Source organism: Rana temporaria, chromosome 5, assembly GCF_905171775.1.
Source record: "Rana temporaria chromosome 5, aRanTem1.1, whole genome shotgun sequence".
Classification (NCBI taxonomy): domain Eukaryota; kingdom Metazoa; phylum Chordata; class Amphibia; order Anura; family Ranidae; genus Rana; species Rana temporaria.
In genome coordinates, this window is record NC_053493.1 from 40,149,825 (window position 1) to 40,170,645 (window position 20,821).

General features: G+C 45.9%; 1 protein-coding gene across 2 annotated transcripts in view; it reads right to left on the reverse strand.

Annotated features, from left to right (window-relative positions):
- Positions 1-249: 249 nt before the first annotated feature.
- LOC120939953 (ATP-dependent translocase ABCB1-like) overlaps positions 250-20,821 on the reverse strand; it is a 65,706-nt gene continuing 45,134 nt past the window's right edge. For both annotated transcript variants that reach the window (XM_040352421.1, XM_040352423.1), the window contains 7 exons: positions 17,842-17,942; positions 15,070-15,210; positions 12,839-12,995; positions 10,071-10,268; positions 7,875-8,081; positions 6,503-6,649; positions 250-618 (listed from right to left, as the gene is read on the reverse strand). In XM_040352421.1, the coding sequence (XP_040208355.1) occupies positions 418-618; positions 6,503-6,649; positions 7,875-8,081; positions 10,071-10,268; positions 12,839-12,995; positions 15,070-15,210; positions 17,842-17,942 (1,152 nt within the window). In that variant the 3' untranslated portion in view covers positions 250-417. The remainder of the gene's footprint in view (positions 619-6,502; positions 6,650-7,874; positions 8,082-10,070; positions 10,269-12,838; positions 12,996-15,069; positions 15,211-17,841; positions 17,943-20,821) is intronic.

A 20,821-nucleotide genomic window follows, 5' to 3' on the forward strand; every position in this document is an offset into this window, starting at 1 on the left:
TTCGGAAATAAAAAATTTGTTAATACGAAAATTCGGAATTAACGAATTCCCAAATTTTCGTTAAAAAACTAATTAGAAACTAAACGAATTGCACATGTCTAATGGAGAGATTTGTTCCACTTTTTCCATCTGACCATAGAAAATCTGCAGATAATCTATAGGTGTATGGCCAGTCTTAGTTACATTTTGGCTAAACTTACACTTTAAGTTGCATCTGCACTGATGTAATACTACTTTGTTATAGTACTGTTTGTTTCATGAGGCTCCTTTACTAACATTTGGCTGTTTGACTGCTCCACATTTTACAATCCTTGTTGACCTTCATTGGTATCTTCATTTATTTTGAAACTGTATTAGTCCCAGTGGTATGATTTCCTTCTTCTGCTGATCTATGAGGTTGGCTGGCTTTGTCTCCGCTCATGTTGGACTGAGTTGTATAGTAACCAGCGAGTGATAGGCACCTTTAAGTTGCAGTAGCTGTTGATGTGTTCCCAGTTCTACAACCTTCCCGTTCTGGATGACGGCTATTTTGTCTGCATTCTGAATGGTGGAGAGTCGATGGGCGATCACTATACAGGTGCGCCCCTCTCGAGCTTTATCTAGAGCTTCCTGTACCACCTAGAAGGAAACAACAGAAAGAGTTCTTAACTGTAACACAGGTGAGGTTTAAACCCTGGCAAGAGAACCTCCGATAGAAAGAAGTGCTTTGCAGATCTGAGATAATATTCTCCAAAAATAATACATACACTATATTACCAAAAGTTTTGGGACACCAGCCTTTACACGCAACATGAACTTTAATGGCATCCCAATCTTGGTTCATAGGGTTCAATATTGCATTGGCCCACCCTTTGCAGCTATGACAGCTTTAACTCTTGTGGGAAGGATGTCCACAAGGTTTAGGAGTGTGTCTATGGGAATGTTTGACCATTCTTCCAGAAGCACATTTGTGAGGTCAGGCACTGATTTTGGATAAGAAGGCATGGCTCGCAGTCTCCGCTCGAATTCACTACAAATCTTTTAGGGCTAGATTCTCAAAAGAGATACGACGGCATATCTCCAGATAGGCCGTCGTATCTCTGAGTTGCGCCGTCATATCTATGCGCCTGGGGGGTTATCCTCAAAAGAGATACTCCGACTTAACTGCTGTTCAGTCTGTGTGTAACTTTGGAAACGATCCTCAAAAGGCTTTTTCCAAAGTTAGACAGAAGATCCGGCATGTGTAATTGAATTACACTGCCGAATCTTAGGATGCAGTACCGCATCCGCCGCTGGGGGCATTTCGAGTCGAAATGCCGTTGCTAGTATGCAAATTAGCACTTAAGGCGATCCACAAAGCTTTCTAGCTTCCTTTTTGCGCCGTAAGTGTTATTTTGCAAGTGTAAAATTAGGGCTCGTTCTACAAAGTGTAAAGTTAGTCACACCTTGTAAAGGCCCATTCCAGCGACGGCATTTGGTATGCTTTCCCGAGGGAGAACTCCACGTCAATTTGTAAAAACAAAACCGGCATGGGTTCCCCCCCAGGAGCATACCAGGCCCTTAGGTCTGGTATGGGTTGTAAGGGGACCCCCCCTACGCCGAAAAATCGACGTAGGGGTCCCCCTACAATCCATACCAGACCCGTATCCAAAGCACGCTACCCGGCCGGGCAGGAAGGGAGTGGGGACGAGCGAGCGCCCCCCCCCCCTCCTGAGCCGTGCCAGGCCGCGTGCCCTCAACATGGGGGGGTTGGGTGCTCTGGGGCAGGGGGGCGCACTGCGGGCCCCCCCACCCCAGAGCACCCTGTCCCCATGTTGATGAGGACAGGACCTCTTCCCGACAACCCTTGCCATTGGTTGTCGGGGTCTGCGGGCGGAGGCTTATCGGAATCTGGGAGTCCCCTTTAATAAGGGGGCCCCCAGATACCGGCCCCCCACCCTAAGTGAATGGATATGGGGTACATCGTACCCCTATCCATTCACCTGGAGGCAAAAAGTAAAAGTTAATAAACACACAACACAAGGCTTTTTAAAATATTTTATTATTCTGCTCCGGAGGCCCCCCCTGTCTTCGTTATTAGCTCAATTACCAGGGGGGGCTTCTTCTTCCGCTCTCCGGGGGTCTTCTCCGCTCTCCGGGGGTCTTCTCCGCTCTCCGGGGGGGGCTTCTCCGGACTCCGGGGGGCTTCTTCCATCTTCTCCCCTCTTCCGCTCTTGACTCGGCGAACCCCGGTTCTTCTGCAGATGTCCGGTGCCTTCTTCTTCAGCGCTGGCTGCCTGCTATGTTTGTGTGTTAGCTCGATTAGTAACAGGCAGCCAGCGCGGTCTTCTGTGGCGTCAGGGTCTTCTCTTCCTTTCTTCCGATGTTGCCTCGTCGCCTGTTGTCGCTGTAATGATGGAAGCGCGCCTTGCATCCCATTTATATAGGCATCACCGTCCCATCATGCTCCGGCAGGTACCCACGTGGTGGGTGCCTACCCACGTGCACCCACCACGTGGGTACCTGCCGGAGCATGATGGGACGGTGATGCCTATATAAATGGGATGCAAGGCGCGCTTCCATCATTACAGCGACAACAGGCGACGAGGCAACATCGGAAGAAAGGAAGAGAAGACCCTGACGCCACAGAAGACCGCGCTGGCTGCCTGTTACTAATCGAGCTAACACACAAACATAGCAGGCAGCCAGCGCTGAAGAAGAAGGCACCGGACATCTGCAGAAGAACCGGGGTTCGCCGAGTCAAGAGCGGAAGAGGGGAGAAGATGGAAGAAGCCCCCCGGAGTCCGGAGAAGCCCCCCCCCGGAGAGCGGAGAAGACCCCCGGAGAGTGGAAGAAGAAGCCCCCCCTGGTAAAAGAGCTAATAACGAAGACAGGGGGGGCGTCCGGAGCAGAATAATAAAATATTTTAAAAAGCCTTGTGTTGTGTGTTTATTAACTTTTACTTTTTGCCTCCAGGTGAATGGATAGGGGTACGATGTACCCCATATCCATTCACTTAGGGTGGGGGGCCGGTATCTGGGGGCCCCCTTATTAAAGGGGACTCCCAGATTCCGATAAGCCTCCGCCCGCAGACCCCGACAACCAATGGCAAGGGTTGTCGGGAAGAGGTCCTGTCCTCATCAACATGGGGACAGGGTGCTCTGGGGTGGGGGGGCCCGCAGTGCGCCCCCCTGCCCCAGAGCACCCAACCCCCCCATGTTGAGGGCATGCGGCCTGGCACGGCTCAGGAGGGGGGGGGCGCTCGCTCGTCCCCACTCCCATTCCTGGCCGGCCGGGTAGCGTGCTTTGGATACGGGTCTGGTATGGATTGTAGGGGGACCCCCTACGTCAATTTTTCGGCGTGGGGGGGTCTCCTTACAACCCATGCCAGACCTAAGGGCCTGGTATGCTCCTGGGGGGGGAACCCATGCCGGTTTTTTCTTTGAAAATTGGCATGGAGTTCTCCCTCAGGAATGCATGCCGCTGTCATTTTTTTTTTTCCCCGACGCAACTTTAAGCCGTCGCGATCCTCAAAACTCGGCGTAACGTAACTTCGCGCATGCGCAGTACGGCCGGCGCGGGAGCGCGCCTCATTTAAATGGGACTCGCCCCATTTGAATAGGAACGCCTTGCGCCGGCGGAATTTTAGTTACACAGCCTGAAATTTCTAGATAAGTGCTTTGTGGATCAGGCACTTAGGTAGAAACTTTAAGGCAGTGTAACTTAAATTGGATTTTTTAAGTTACGTCAGGTTTTTGTGGATCTGGCCCCTGATTCTTAGAATCAGTTACGCATAGATTTCCCTTAGATCCGACAGGCGAAAGGCTCTTACGCCGTCGGATCGTAACTGCATATTTGCGCTGGCCGCTAGGGGCGTGTATGCTGATTTACGCGTCAAAATATGTAAATCAGCTAGATACGCAAATTCACGAACGTATGCCCGGCCTGACGCAGTACAGTTACGCCGTTTACGTTAGGCTTTTCCCGGCGTAAAGTTACCCCTGCTATATGGTGGCGTAAGTGCGGCGTACCAATGTTAAGTATGGCTGTCGTTCCCGCGACAAAATTTGAAAATTTTACGTCGTTTGCGTAACTCGTCCGTGAATGGGGCTGGACGTAATTTACGTTCACGTTGAAACCAATACGTCCTTGCGGCGTATTAGGAGCAATGCACACTGGGAGATTTCCACGGACGGCACATGCGCCGTTCGTAAAAAACGTCAATCACGTCGGGTCACAGAACATTAACATAAAACACGCCCCTCTGTCCCACATTTGAATTAGGCGGGCTTACACCGGCCGATTTACACTACGCCGCCGCAACTTACGGAGAAAGTGCTTTGAGAATACAGCACTTGCCCGTCTAAGTTGCGGAGGCGCAACGTAAATCGGATACGTTACGCCCGCGCAAAGATACGCGGATGTACAAGAATCTGGCCCATAGTGTTTAGTTCGCCTTGTGAGCACACAAAAGAGGTTCTCACATACAGTTGGACTCCCATGAACAAGGATTTTGGAGATTTAGAGGACAGAGGGGTTAATTTACTAAAACTGCAAAATCGGTCACAGCTCTGCATGGTGGCCATTCGGTTTCTAACTTCAGCTTGTTCAATTTAGCTTTGACAAAAAACCTGGAAGCTGATTCCTGAAAGCTAAACTTTTATGATAACCTTAACCAAAACTTAAATTTTATATTAATTCCATAAAATTATATATTTACTTTATAAGGCACTAAAAGGAGCAGCACTGACTTTATACATTCTTGTGCAGACATTTAGGAATTCCAAAATCTCAAAACCAAATGAAACTTACAAGAAGTGGCTGTTGTTTTTTTATGGGGGTGGAAAGCAACTACCCCCCCCCCCGAGTGGCACCCCCCTCCCCCCTGCTGTTTTCCAGTTGGTCCGGAACTTACCCCATCTTGCAGCGCCTCGGCTCCGAGTCCTCTCCTTCATGGTGGCTTTCAGCTCCTCCCCTCCTCCTCATAGGTGTCCAATAGGATCACCTGCCCTTTTAGCCAGTCGGGTGATCGGTATCAAAACCCATTTCTTTATTGGCCGGGAGGAGGATCAGTGTTACAACAGCGAATATTGATTTGCGGTTGTAACACACCTGGGTGGGCTCGGATCGCGCTCTCTGCGACCCTAGCCCACCCTATATTGAACCCTATTAGAACCTCTGGCTCTAATTAGTGCCTAAAAAAAAAAACAGCCCCTCTGCATTGGAATCCATGCACCGGTCGTATGGATATGGGAGGAGCCGATGGATGGGGGGGGGCCCTAATGTCTAAATTACTTTAACCAATTTAGTGGACAATGTAGACAACTATGGAGTTTGGTATTGACTAAGTACATTAGGTAAACTGTCCTCATTTGCAAGGTTGGTCAAATACATTACAGATCCTTTGGTCACTTTGGGCTTGCCATCAGTAAACTAGTGGACATTTTTGGTAATGACAGATACTTCCTCCAGATTCAATGAGGCAATTAAGCTGTTTGACTAGAAAGTATTTTTCTATCTTCTTATAGAAATTATTCACACGACTGTGACCAATTTGTTAAGAGTTGGCCACTCGACATCTACTATATTACTTTGTTTTATACCTATCAAATAATTACCGTATTTGCCGACGTATAAGACGACCCCCTAATTTTCCAGCCAAAATGTTGGTTTTGGGATATACTCGCCGTATAAGACTACCCCCTTGCTACTAGTCATGCCTCGCCTCACGGTGCCACCATTACATGCCAGACTGTGCCACTACATGCCAGACTGTGCCCCATTACATGCCAGACTATGCCACATTACATGCCAGACTGTGCCCCATTACATGCCAGACTATGCCCCATTACATGCCAGACTGTGCCCCATTACATGCCAGACTGTGCCCCATTACATGCCAGACTGTGCCCCATTACATGCCAGACTGTGCCCCATTACATGTCAGACTCGCTGAGCAGACCTGGGGGGTTTTCTGCCCTTGGAAATCAGTTATTCCACTGTTCGGTAAAGTATATCTAAAGCCCTTACCTTATCCTAAGACATGGATTGCAGACATGCAGAATCGCGGCCGTACGTTTTTTTTAAAAGCCGCGCCTCCTACGTCTTCTGTTCCGTGATAGGCAGAAACACTCAGCTTCCCAGGAGGCACTGTGTTCAGTGTTCGCCTATCACGGAGGCCCTCTCGTCCGAGGACGAGAGGTCCTCCGTGATAGGCGGACACTAAACACAGGACGAAAGGGCCTCCGTGATAGGCGGACACTAAACACAGGACAAGAGGGCCTCCGTGATAGGCGGACACTAAACACAGTGCCTCCTGGGAAGCTGAGTGTACCGCCTATCACGGAACAGAAGACGTAGGAGGCGCGGCTTTTGAAAAAACGTACGGCCGCGATTCTGCATGTCGGTAGGATAAGGTAAAGTTAGGTTACCGGCGTATAAGACGACCCGACTTTTAAGAAGATTTTAAGGGGTTAGAAAGTCGTCTTATACGCCGGAAAATACGGTAGTCTTTGTCTGCCCAGTCATTTTCATTTCTATTTACCTTTTCACTCTCTGTGTCCAGGGCGGATGTAGCTTCATCCAGCAGTAGAACTTTTGGTTGCCGGATAAGGGCTCGGGCTATGGCGATCCTCTGCTTCTGACCTCCAGACAGTTGGGTGCCCTTATCTCCAACACGGGTGTTGTATTTCTGTCATAACAGAGAGATGTAGTTATCATGGAGTTAATAATAATAATAGTTTTTTTTTCTAATACATTGTGAATCCCCCCAACAGGACTGTATTTAAAATTGTAAAAAATAATCAAAATTGTAAAAAAAAAAAAACATAGTAAAGCTTTGTTCACATGTACAGTGTACTCCGGTGTGAGGTCACATTTATCTACACTGGGATGCACAGGTGTTCTGTACATCCCTGTGCAGGCAGTACCCCATGATGTAATTTGAAACGCAGTGGGTGTACAGACACAGCTGCTACTCCCGATTTAACATCCATGTTCTGGGGCCATGCACTTGCATCCACACAAATATGAGATTTGGACCAGCAGCTGCATCCTAATTGACATCAATAAAACTGCCTGCAGAGGGATGCAAAGAACACCTATGCATCCCTGTGTGGGTAAATGGGACCCTCTATGGGCATACGCTTTACAACAGGTAGATATGTCAAAGCAACTTCCCTGTGCCACTCTGCATGTGGAGGAAACTGCTTCTGTACCATAGACTGCTGCCTCCCTGTACTTTGCCCTTCTGACCCACCCCCCAGTACTGTGCCCTGCTGCCCATCTGTACTTTGCCCTTCTCACCCCCCCCCCCAGTACTGTGCCCTGCTGCCCATCTGTACTTTTCCCTCCTGACCCCCCAGTACTGTGCCCTGCTGCCCCCCCTGTACTTTGCATTCCTGACCCCACAGGACTGTGTCCTGCTGCACCCTTGTACTTTTCACTCATGATCCCCAATACTGCGCCCTGCTGCCCCCATGTACTTTGCCCTTCTGTCCCCGACAGTACTGTGCCTTGCTGCCCCCCTGTACTTTGCCCTCCTGACCCCACAGGACTGTGCCCTTCTGTGCCCCTGTACTTTTCATTCCTGGCCCCCAGTATTGTGCCCTGCTGCCCCCTTGTACTTTGCTCTCCTGACCCCCCCCCCCCCCCCCAGAACTGTGTACTCGTGCCCTAGTAATTGACAACTATGAGTGTTATGTAGCCCTAATACACACCTTCTCCTTGGGTGACAATGCTGCTCAGTACGTTTGTCACCGTAGGGCAGGCGATATGTTAATGGCAAGATTACCAGTTCAAAATAGGGGAAAAAACTGTAAAAAAATAACGCTAATGCAGCCATTACATCTACAAAGTGGTAAGTTGCAATACTATGAATTTTTGTTTGGATACACTTTAAGTTGAACATGACTTACATCAGGTAGAGACTCTATGAAGCTCTGGATATTGGCCTCCTTGGCTGCCTGTTCAATCTCCTCTTGCTTCACCTTTCGGCTGTTGTCTCCATATGCAATGTTCTCTGCTATGCTGCAGTCAAACAGCATTGGCTCTTGGGATACAGTGCCCATTTGTGCCCGCAGCCACTGGATGTTCAAAGCCTTCACATCAGAACCATCTATGCACTGCAAGAGATACACAAGAATAACTATTAGATAATAACCAACAAAGATACAACATAACTAGAGGTGATACAGTCACCATTTTAACATTTTTATAGGCACCACTGACTCTCCAGGTTCTATCTTATAAGCAATACAGTCATGGCTGAAATTGTTGGCACCCCAGAAATGTTTCCAGAGAATCAAGTATTTCTCACAGAAAAGTATTGCAGTAACACATGTTTTGCTATACACATGTTTATTCACTTTGTGTGTATTGGAACAAAACAAAAAAAAAAGGAGGAGGAAAAAAAGCAAATTGTACATAATGTCACACAAAACTCCAAAAATGGGCTGGTCAAAATTCTTGGCACCCTTAACTTAATATTTGGTTGCACACCCTTTGGAAAAAATAACTGAAATCAGTCGCTTCCATCAATGAGCTTCTTACAACTCTCCCCCGGAATTCTGCACTACTCTAAAGGCCCATACACACGGTCTGACTTTTTGCCAACAAACTTCAAAATTAGCAAGTTTTCAAACTTTGCAAACTGCTCCAGGTCTCTCTTAGGCCTTGTACACACGGCCGAACATGTCTGCTGAAACTGGTCCGCAGACCAGTTTCCGCGGACATGTTCGGTCGTCTGTACGGCCGACCGGACAATTTTCCGGCGGATCGGACAGGTTTCCAGTGGACAAATGTTTCTTAGCATGCTAAGAAACATGCCCGCTGGAAGCCTGTCCGTCGGACATGTTCGGTCGTCTGTACGACTCACTGGACATGTCCGCTCGCCCGAAAGCCCTCGCACAATACCTAATTTTGTCCCTTTACAAAGAATTCATGAAATCTCATCTACGATATGAAATTTTATTTTGGGGGCCAGTTTACAAAAAGGATGTCAAATCAATGGAAAGAATACTAAGTGGAAAGGACAAATAAATGAATAAGGGGCATAGAGGTCCTCAGAGGAGGTGCAACTTTGCATATGGAAAGAGTTCTATATTGTAGGAGCTGTGAAATTATAGAGCGGCTATACTTAAAACACAAGTTCTAGTCAGGACTAGGCTCATCTATTTTGAGAGAATCTACTTATGGGCTCTTAAACTCAAGCCTGGACCTCATATCACCCCTGGCTCTGCAGGTATAATACAAAGCTAAGTGTTCAGGAACTATGCACCAGCCCTCCAAGGTGGGAGTAAATGACCTAATCTTTAACTACTTCTGGACCTCCCACTTTGGCAGGGCGGCCCGGGTGCACAAAACAACGCACCTGTACTGTGTTTGCGCTCCCTGGTCTGGAGCATGCGCACGCCACTGGCGAAACGCTTCCACTGTGATTGGACACAGCAGGAGCCAGTCAGTGGATCTGGCGGCCGCGATCGTTCGGGGTAATGACAGAACGATGATCTGCATATGTAAACAAGGTAGACCATCGGTCTGTCACAGAGCAAGAGAGAGATCCGAGATTCCTACTAACTCGGAACAGAGATCTCTCTCTTTGTCTAGTGGCAGCATCCCCCACATAGTTAGAAAGCACACATAGGGAACACGTTTAACCCTTTGATTGCCCATGATGTTAAGCCCATTCCCTGCCAGTGTCATTTATACAGTGTCAGTGCATTTTTTTTAGCACTGATCACTGGTCCCCAAAAAGTGTCACTTAGTGTCCAATTTGTCCGCTGCAATGTCGGAGTCCCGCTAAAAATCACTGATCTCTGCCATTACTAGTTAAAAAAAAGGCCCTAAATCTTTCCCATAGTTTGTAGATGTGATAACTTTTGCGCAAACCAATCAATCAATTGGATATGTTTTATAACAGTGGTTAAATAGATGTCATTATTTATCAATTTTATGAGGTCTGGGGAGGACAGACAGTGCATTTAATATTTTCAGATTTACTGATGTAATAACCTTAATCGTGGGTCTTTTACATAGAGGACATGTTACACATATAGTAATGAAGCTGCTTTATAAAGACATTGGTACTGGATCCAAATCATGAAATGCATTACCACTTCTCCACTCTGCGGATCGTAGAATCTTTCCAGGAGCTGAATGGATGTACTTTTCCCACATCCACTGCTACCCACTAATGCCAGAGTTTCACCTTTCTCCACAGTGATGTCCAAACCTTGCAGCACTGCAACTTCTGGCCTGGTTGGATAGTTAAAGTGAATTCCCTTGAAGGTGATATTTCCATTGCATTGTGGCTGCAATAGACACAAAAGCAATAATAAGGCAATAATCCAAAGGAAGTAGACACTTGATGGTATAACACACTGGTGGCTCATGTTCTTCAAGAACAAGCAGTCAGATTATTTGATGACCTTTCTTTCATCCATTTTCGATTTAGCACATGTCAGATCCCTATACTTTCAGATAATCTCCACATTGCTGCTAATATGGCAGTAATCAGGTAGGCTGGGCTGCCACTGTTCAATTCTGATCTGACTTGTAGGCAGGTGTCTACTAAATGGTCTACCTACCTCACTTTATTATTTTCCTTGCAATGTGTTTACACTTGGCTGCATTGAGTATTCTAATCATATTTGGTCTGAAGTATTCTGGTTAGGGAAGGGTTAAGTGGCTGCCACCCTTCTCCCTGGTGTTCATGGCACCTTGTGGTGGGACATACAGTAAATACCAGCAGAGGTGGACCTTGTGGTTGGTCGGTCGGTCGGTCAATGTATGGAAAGAGTCAGGGGAACTTGCACTGCTATGTGATTGGACAACGGGAACCCAATCGGGGTTCCAGGAATTGGATGTTTTGCTAATTGTTGGACTTCAACCAAATAACCAAGGTATGGACAAGACCACTGGACAGGGGCTGCCTTAACGCCGCCTCAATTGTTTACATGCAATTTCTCTATCGGCCCCTAGGGGTACAAGGAAGCATCTGTATTCCTCCCATAACCCTGCTAACAGACTGCTAAGGGCACATTTCCTATGCTTCATCAATATAATCATTTGTACTCTCTACACAAGGAGATAATACTTCATATATGAAATCACTGCAAAAAAAATTGTGTTTTGAGATAATCCCCTCCTACAGTATGTGGACAGACTTCTACATGGCTTAAATTTTGTCCGAAGTGTGTTGAATCGGCTGTTATCCAAGCCGATTATCCGGCTGTTATTGGTGGCCCCGTCAGCAACACCTGGCTTCACAAAAGTCATTTAAAATTCAGCTGAGCTTCCCATTCTTACCGGCCTGTTTTCCTTACCTCACCTTTCTACTCAACCAATCCCCCTCTACAACTTTGCCTTCTTTTCACATTATTTCCTCCCTTTTTTTTTGAAAACCATGTATTATTTTCCTTCCACTTCACACCTATGTGCCACTTTGTGTTGGTCTATCTCATAAAATCCCAATAAAATACATTTAAGTTAATGGTTGTAACATGACAAAATGTGGAAAATTTCAAGGAGTGTGAATACTTTTTCAAAGTATTGTAATTGCTCTGGACCAGCTTCCTGATAGTGGCAATGGCAGAACATGCCTACATTGTGAGCACTGGCACAGCCGCCTCATGGCAGAATCACTAGGTATAATATATTGAAAGTTATAGTTTTAAAAAGATTGCAAAATATTTTTTACTTTAATTCTCAATTCTAAGCCAAGATTGAATTGTCCACATAGACCCCACCACTTCAAGGCTCCAATTGTTCCCTCAACTGCAGGGCTTGCCTGGTGCTGATCAAATAAGCTTGTCTAAGCTCCAAAAGATGTGTCAACCACATCTGATCATCCGTGATCAAACAACGATGATGTCACTCTTAGAAAAGCTTTATTGCGCGTTGCGCCAAACCATACATGCCACAGAGCCCCACCATGGGACTACTCTTACTGGCGCAGTTCAACCCAACAGGCTTAGTTGTAGAGACTAAGGCCCGGATTCACGTAGAGCCGCGTAAAATTGTGTAACGTATCTGATTTACGTTACGCCTCCGCAACTTACACAGGCAAGTGCTGTATTCTCAAAGCACTTGCTCCGTAAGTTGCGGCGGCGTAGCGTAAATCGGCCGGCGTAAGCCCGCCTAATTCAAATTTGGTTTAGGGGGCGTGTTTTATGCAAAACTACTGTGACCCGATGTGATTGACGTTTTTGCAGAACGGCACATGCGCCGTCAATGGAAATTTCCCAGTGTGCATTGCTCCAAAGTACGCCGCAAGGACGTCATTGGTTTCAATGTGAACGGAAATGACGTCCAGCCCCATTCACGGACGACTTACGCAAACGACGTAACTTTTTCAAATTTCGACGCGGGAACGACTGCCATACTTAACATTGGCTGCACCTTTTACGCTGGGAAAAGCCTAACGTAAACGTTGTAACTTTACTGCGTCGGCCGCGCGTACGTTCGTGAATTCGCGTATCTAGCTAATTTGCATATTTGACGCGGAATTCGACGGAAGCGCCACCTAGCGGTCAAACAAAAAAATGCAGTTAAGATCCGACGGCGTAAGAGACTTACGCCTGTCGGATCTAATGGATATCTATGCGTAACTGATTCTAAGAATCAGACGCATAGATACAACGGGTCAGATTAGAACTTACGACGGCGTACATGGCGCTGCGCCGTCGTAAGTCCTTTGAGAATCTGGGCCTAAGCCTGTTGGAGTGAAACATGGGTTTGGTGCAAAAAAGTTGTACTAAGCCAACACTGTTGAAACAATATGCAATTAACTAGTATCTCTTGGATCTCAAATATCATTAAGAAGGCACTCTGTGACTGATGCAGTTGCCATCCACCAAAACCGAGAAATCAATGTACTCACAGGTGTGTTTCCAGCAGTGCTGTAGCTGTCTATGAGAGGTTGTCTCTCCAGCAGGCTGAATATATAAGCTGCTGACACTTTAGCTTTTGCATAGTCTGGAGCAAAGGAGCTGGTCTGACCCAAAGCCATGGCTCCAAAAACAATGGCTGCAAATACCCTGAAAGAAACATCAACAACAGCTTATAAGAATATCAATCATTCATGTAATTTAGCCAATGCTTGCAACACTAAATCATTGTTTAACGTGCATGATCCAATTTAAAGTTGAATTCAAGATAAACAGCTAAATACGTTGGATGGAATACATATATGGCTGCGAGAGATGGGTCATTTTTATCCAGAGATAAAAAATAGTGTATTATTTTCACAACAGCAGCTAGAAATATTGTACAGACTTGCTGCACATTACGTAAGCAGTTGTACTTGTCCAAAATGTAAGAGGAAGAGGAGAGGCCGTTTTTATTTTGAAATGTAAATTAGCTTATAATGTCAGAGACGAAAGCCTAATATATTTTACAGACACATCAATTAGGCAGCTTTACTAGGCTGCCATGTAAGAGGGAGAGATGAGTCAGGTTTTTATGAAGAAATACAATTTATGCCTTGTACACACAACCAGTTTTCCTGGCAGGAAAACTGCCGGGAACTGCCATGAGAGCTTTTGGCCGGGAATCCCGGCCGTGTGTATGCTCCATCGCAGTTTTCCTGACAGGAAAACTGCAGGGGAAAAAAAGAGAACACCAAAGACTGAAAAGCGCGAATCGTCTCTCACCAAACTTTTACTAACACGAGGATCAGCATAAACAGCCCAAACGGTTTGAATGGAACTTCTCCTTTATAGTCCCGTCGTTCGTGGTGTACGTCACCGCGCTTTGGACGGGCGGTATTTGGCCTGAACGTGTCTATGCAGGGCAGGCTTGAGAGGAATCCTGTCTGAAAAAACGTTGTTTTTTTTCCTGCCAAGAAAAAAGGGTTGTGTGTTCAGGGCATAACAGTGTATTATGTCAGAGACAAGAGCAAGAAATATTGCACAGACACACTGCACATCAATTAAGCAGTTTTACTAGGCCACACTGTAAAAGGGAGAAATTAAGCAGTTTTTATCAAGTAATAAAAATTGCAGTGTATTGTGGTAGAAATAAAGGCCAGAAATATTGTACAAACTTCTTAGTCAGCACTGAACTGTTGGAGTAGGACACATCTTGAAAAGGGCAAACAGCATGCAGCTTTTTATTGAAAAAAAATCCACATCTAGAATAGAATTCAAAGGGCAGAACAAACTAAGCTTAAAACAACTTCCACCTCAGTTCTAATGCCGCATACACACCATCACTTTATGTGATGAAAAAAAACGACATTTTCTGTGAAGTAAAAAACGACGTTTTTGAAACTTCAATTTTCAAAGACGAAGTTGCCTACACACCATCGTTTTTCTCACAATGTTCTAGCAAAGCGAGGTTACGTTCACCACGTTTTTCCATTGAAGCTCGCTTCATGAGTAGCTTCTGGGCATGCGCGGATGAAAAAACGTCGTTTTAAACAACGTTTTTGCTACACACGGTCAATTTCTGTGAAGTAAAAGTTGACGTTTTGAAAAACGACACATAAAATTGAAGCATGCTTCAATTTTTTTTGGTCGTTTTTTAGAAGACATAAAACAAAGTTTTCCCCCACACACGGTCAATTAAAGTGACGTTTTTAAAAACGTCATTTTTTTTCATCACATAAAACGACCGTGTGTACGCGGCATTACACCTAAACTAACCCTGTCACTCCAGTCTGGTCAGGTGATCCCCTTGAAAGCGGCCTGAGAGGGAAACAACCAACAATGAATGCCCTATAGCAAGCCTATGGGTGGCATTCCATCCATTGTGGGCATTGTCGCCTCTCGCCTGAGGAGATCATATGGCCAGACCACAGAGCTCTGATAATAGGTAAATATATGCATCTGCCTTTTATGTAGTTAAAAGGTAGGTGGGAGACATTTTAGTCATGGTAAGTTCGCATAGTAGCCCCAGTTTAGGATCAGGGGGCTACAAATATGGATTTTTTTTATTAACTTTTTTTTATAAAGTCAGAGACCTTCTCTTCTCTTTTATATCTGATGGTGCTTGGAGTATATCTGGAGAATGATATGGATATATAGCAAATTAATGTTTCTATCTGTGAGCTGTTTTAGACTGGATTGCAATAAATGCATTTATATTAAGGGAAATCAGTCAAATACTTACAGAAACACATTTTCAAAGGTCATGTATCCTTGCACCGCTAAAAAGGCACCAAACCTAAAACTAGCAGCATACGCAAAGAACATGATAGCCTGGGATAATCCATAGGAGAAACCTTGCATATGGGCGTTCTTGATGGAATTCCTGTAACAGAAAGACTGTGTAAATACTTCACGATTTTATGCTAAGTGTTATAGTAGATAGCCTGTATAGTCTCCTAATAATGGTACCCCCAGATGTTATGGTGGGACAATTGGAGTCTCTCCTCCATCGGGCAGGAAGAAGGAGGTCCTTCTCTCACAGACCACCAATGTAAGGGGGGGCCTTCCAAAATTACCTCCAATGTAGGTGAGTGCAGCATTGTCAGCCTGCCATGTACACTCCTTTAGGCTGGGCTCACATATATGCAAATTGGATGCAGGTTTTCCCACATAAGGCGATATGTGAACCCGGTAAAATATGTAGCAGAGACAATCCGCGCTAGCCCCTCAGCAACGCACACTGGTGCAAAAATTGTCAAACCAAAAAAGGGATGATAAAAAATAAAAATAAGTGAAGAAATATATGCTGCACCTAAATTCAAAAAGCCTAATCCTGGGCTTAAGCAAATATGGAAACAAAGGGAAAAAAGTGCGCTTCCTTTCCCTGTCGATGCCCATTCGGGAGAAACGCAGCGTCGGGTGGAGCCAGAGTCGCTGACGTCACCAGGCCTACAGCTGATCGGTCTGAGCCGAGGCTGTGTTTGTTTTTGTCAGCACATGTTTTCAAGTTTATCTTGATACTTTGTATCAGTGCAGTTTTAGATGCCAATTTTTGTTGAATCTATTAATGGAATAAAGAGCAACCCCTTTTTATGACATATTGCACTATAAAGCATTTTTTCTACCTTTAAACCTACACGTTCCTATACCACTTGGTGAGGCTGCTTGCACATTGGAAGAATCGTTTCGGATATCACGGCAGATTTGGTCCCGGTTTCCTAATCAGAGGAGAGGACGGTGATACATCCGGTTGGATCCAGTCGAGGATATCCCAGCTTATGAGCCTTTCTTATCCCTTTGGGGGTCCAACAAATCTGGTAAGCAGCCATCTATCCATTTATTGATGCATGGAGTTTTTCTGGTCATAAGCTGTCTGCATTTCAACAGTCATCCAATCGAGGATTGAGATCCCATTTGAGCCAACGTTTTGATGTTATCAATTAGGACTCATTCTATTTCATCCTTCTGTGATACAGAAATAAGGACACTCATGCAATTATAGTTTACTTTTTCTAATTGTTTTTATGGTAGCGCACTTTTTTCCCTTTGTTTCCAGATATGTGAACCCGACCTTAGTTGATCATTGGGCTGCCTCTGTGATAGACCTGTTATGCAACTCTATAGAAATGCTGCTGCTAATTGCTGCAGGGCAGAGACGTAGCACTATTAGCCTACACGAGGAGAGCTGAAACTGTCAGGATCTCCAGAATTTTTTATTTTATTTATGGATTTACCAAAAAATTATGGGCTTAAAGGGGTTGTAAACCTTCGTGTTTTTTCACCTTAATGCATCTAAGGTAACCCCCTCGGAAGAGTGCTTCCCAGAAGGGGTTATCAAATGTGGGGAGGAGCCACGAGAGCCGCCATGGGTCCCCAGAATAGGTGGATCGGGGCTACTCTGTGCAAAACGAACTGCACATTGGAGGTAAGTATGACAAGTTTGTTATTTTAAAAAAAAAACTAACCTTTAGTGTCACTTTAACCACTAGCCGACCGCGCACCGTCATTATACGGCGGCAGGTCGGCTCTCCTGGGCGAGAGCCCGTAGCTATACGGCGGCTCTTTGAGCCGCCACTAGGGGGCGCTCGCCCCGACTCCCGTGCGTGTGCCCGGCGGGCGCGATCGCCGCCGGGCACACGCGATTGCTCGTTACAGAGCGGGGACCGGGAGCTGCGTGTGTAAACACACAGCTCTCGGTCCTGTCAGCGGGGGAAACGCTGATCTTCTGTTCATACAATGTATGAACAGATGATCAGTGTTTCCCCTAGTACGGCCACCCCCCCCCCCCCACAGTAAGAACACACAGGGACATACTTAACCCCTTCCCCGCCCCCTAGTGTTAACCCCTTCACTGCCAGTGGCATTTTTATAGTAATCCAATGCATTTTTATAGCACGGATCGCTATAAAAATGCCAATGGTCCCAAAAATGTGTCAAAAGTGTCCGAAGTGTCCGCCATAATGTCGCAGTACCGAAAAAAAAATCGCTGATCGCCGCCATTACTAGTAAAAAAATATATTAATAAAAATGCCATAAAAATACCCCCTATTTTGTAAACGCTATAACTTTTGCGCAAACCAATCAATAAACGCTTATTGCGTTTTTTTTTTACGAAAAATATGTAGACGAATACGTATCGGCCTAAACTGAGGAAAAAAAAAGTTTTTTTATATATTTTTGGGGGATATTTATTATAGCAAAAAGTAAAAAATATTCATTTTTTTCAAAATTGTCGCTCTATTTTTGTTTATAGCGCAAAAAATAAAAACCGCAGAGGTGATCAAATACCACCAAAAGAAAGCTCTATTTGTGGGAAAAAAAGGACGCCAATTTTGTTTGGGAGCCACGTCGCACGACCGCGCAATTGTCAGTTAAAGCGGCGCAGTCCCGAATCGCAAAAAGTCTTCTGGTCTTTGGGCAGCAATATGGTCCGGGGGTTAAGTGGTTAAGAAAGTTGTATACAGTGAGGCATAATGCCAAACTTACTGAAAAAATGGTTCATGCATTTTCTTACCTATAAGGACCTTCCAGCTTTTCTTCAAACAGGTCTTCAAATTTCTGCTCTCGGGTTAAAGATACAACTGTCCGAATGTTTTCAATAGCATCAAGGGCAACCTTAGATGCAAAAAAACGTAGTATATAGTTTATACTTTGGTTTTCTTCATTCAAATATATTTAAAGCCAACATTAGAATAGAGAATGAAAGGGTTATAATGAAACTTGTCAATGTTATTTATTATTGGGAAATTTCCCTTCACTTTGTCTCCTGGAGACATGAAGTGATATGAAGTGTGTCCTAAGTGAGGGGGAACTCCTGCCTAATGCCGCGTACACACGGTCGGAATTTCCGATGAAAAAAGTCCGTTGGGAGCTTTTCTTTGGATATTCCGACCGTGTGTATGCCCCATCAGACTTTTTCTGTCGGAATTTCCGACGAACTTAGGCCCTGTACACACGACTGGTTCATCCGATGAGAATGGTCCGATGGACCGTTTTCATCGGTCCACCGCTGAAGAGGCCTGATGGTCTGATATGTGTACACACCATCAGTTCACAAACCGATCGGGCCAGAACGCGGTGACGTAAAACACACGACGTGCTGAAAAAAACGAAGTTCAATGCTTCCAAGCATGCGTCGACTTGATTCTGAGCATGCGCCGGTTTTGAACCGATGCTTTTGTGTACTAACCATCGGTCAGTGGTCCATCGGTTCGATTTTAAAGCATGTTTTAAAATTTTGGACCGAAGGAAAACAGACCGATGGGCTATACACCCGGTCGGTTTGGACTGATGAAACTGAACCTCGGTCCATTCTCATCGGTTTTGTCTGACCGTGTGTACGCAGCCTTAGATAGAAAGCAGGTTCTCAATTTTACAGACTGAAAAAATTCCTATCAGAAAATCTGTTCGTCTGTATGCTCAGAAACAATTCGACGCATGCTCGGAAGCATTGAACTTATTTTTCTCGCCTCGTCGTAGTGTTGTACATCACCGCGTTCTTAACGCTCTAAAGTTCAGAGAACTTTTCTGTGACCGTGTATATGCAAGCCAAGCTTGAGCGGAATTCCGTCGGAAAAGCCATCCAACTTTTTTCTGACGGAAATTCCGCTCGTGTGTACAGGGCATTAGTTCTTCACAAGGTTTATCTTATTCCATTGACATTTGTAAACTTTTGACCATTTGCCATCTTTTTCTGTACTGGAGATAATACTCACCAGGACAAGTAGAGTGGGTGAATCTTCCCAGTAGGGACACAGACAGTAATAAAAACATGATTTAAGGTAGCTTATTCACTTCTTTGGGCTGCACTGCAATGGACCAAAAACACAGCCACCACAATGCTCAGCATGTGCATTATGCGCTTTAGCATGGGTCTGTTGGCACATAGTGCACTCTTGCACTTATGTCACATTCTAAGTGGATGGCACCAAGACACAGCACACCTGTTGGTGTCAGGGCTACGATAAGGGGGTACAGCAAGTTAGGCTGGATAGCAGGAGGGATCATATCATCGACAGGAAGTGGTGGTGGAGGTGGGGGGGGGGGGGGGCGGTTCGGGGCTCTCCCTGCTGCAGCAAAAATCCATATTCCCCTTCTCTCCCTCCTGCTGGCTTTCAGCAGCAACAGGGAGAGTGATAGAGGGGATCAGTTTCAGCAATTGCCTCCCCCCACCGCACAGATCACCCCCTCCTGTCCACTATCGGATTTCCCCCTGCTGCCTTGGCCCCCTTGTGTGCACCCCCATTTACTCATCCGATTACCATTTGTGTCAAAGGTTCCCTTCCCCCTGCTGCCCAGGCCCCCCTGTGTACCCCTTTCCCCATATTGCTGTCAGCTTTCCTCCTCTCCCTCCTGCCTGCAAACAGGGGGATAGTTCAGAATGGAAAGCAGGGAAAGGGGCCAGTAAATATGTCATTGACATGCCCCTTCCTTTGCTGAATGAGCACAATGAGAGATTGGTACTGATAACTCACAGTGTTCATTCATATCTGAAGCATAGTAAACTGTGTTTACTATGCTTCAGTTTGTGAATGAACAAGAACCTCTGTAGAGAGCACTTCTTGTTCATGCATGTGCAGTGCAGCTGAGGCTGCAGAGAAAGGGATTGGGAATCAGTAAATTCTTACTGGCGATTTTAAATGCTGCTTGCACAACACTGTGTGTGAACAGCTGCAGCTGTCAGATTTATACAAACTAATGACAGGCCCACAAGCAAAAATTGATGAGAAAAACTAGGACAGCCGCATTCCAAAAAAGAGTTCCTTTTTAATAAAATAGGTCACAAAACTGACATGTCACAGCAGAAATCAGAAAAACACAGCTGACACGTTTCACACTGTCATACAGTGCTTAATCATGATTAAGCACTGTATGACAGTTTGAAACGCGTCAGCTGTGTTTTTCTGATTTCTGCTGTGACCAGTGGCGGAACTACCGCCATAGCGACCCACGCGGGCGCTATGGGGCCCGCAGCTGAGTGAGGATCAGGGGGGCCCGGTGAGGATAAGAGCATCGCCGGCATGGTCTCCCAGCCAGGGGAAGAGAGAGGAGAGGAAGTGGCGAGCTGTCCGTATCAGCAGAGAGCCGAATTGCCCGCTGTAATAGCTTTCATTAGAACTTCCAGTGTTCCCGGGCTCATGTCACATAGCTTTACCTCTTGGTCCGGCACCATTGATCGACAGAACGCCGGTCCAGTGTGGGACATGTGACGTCATCAAACGGCGCTGGGCTAAGAGGTGGGGCTATGTGACGATGAGCCCCGGGAAGACGGGAAATTCAAATGAAAGCTTTTACAGCGGGCAATCCCGCTCTCTGCTGATCCGGGCGGCTTGCCTCTTCCTCTGCACAGGTGAGGCTGTATTGGGCACAGGCAATGCTGTATTGGGCACAGGTCACGCTGTATGGGGCACAGGCAGTTCAGACTGTATTGGGCACAGGCAGGCCAGGCTGTATTGGGCACAGGCAACGCTGTATTGGGCACAGGTCATGCTGCA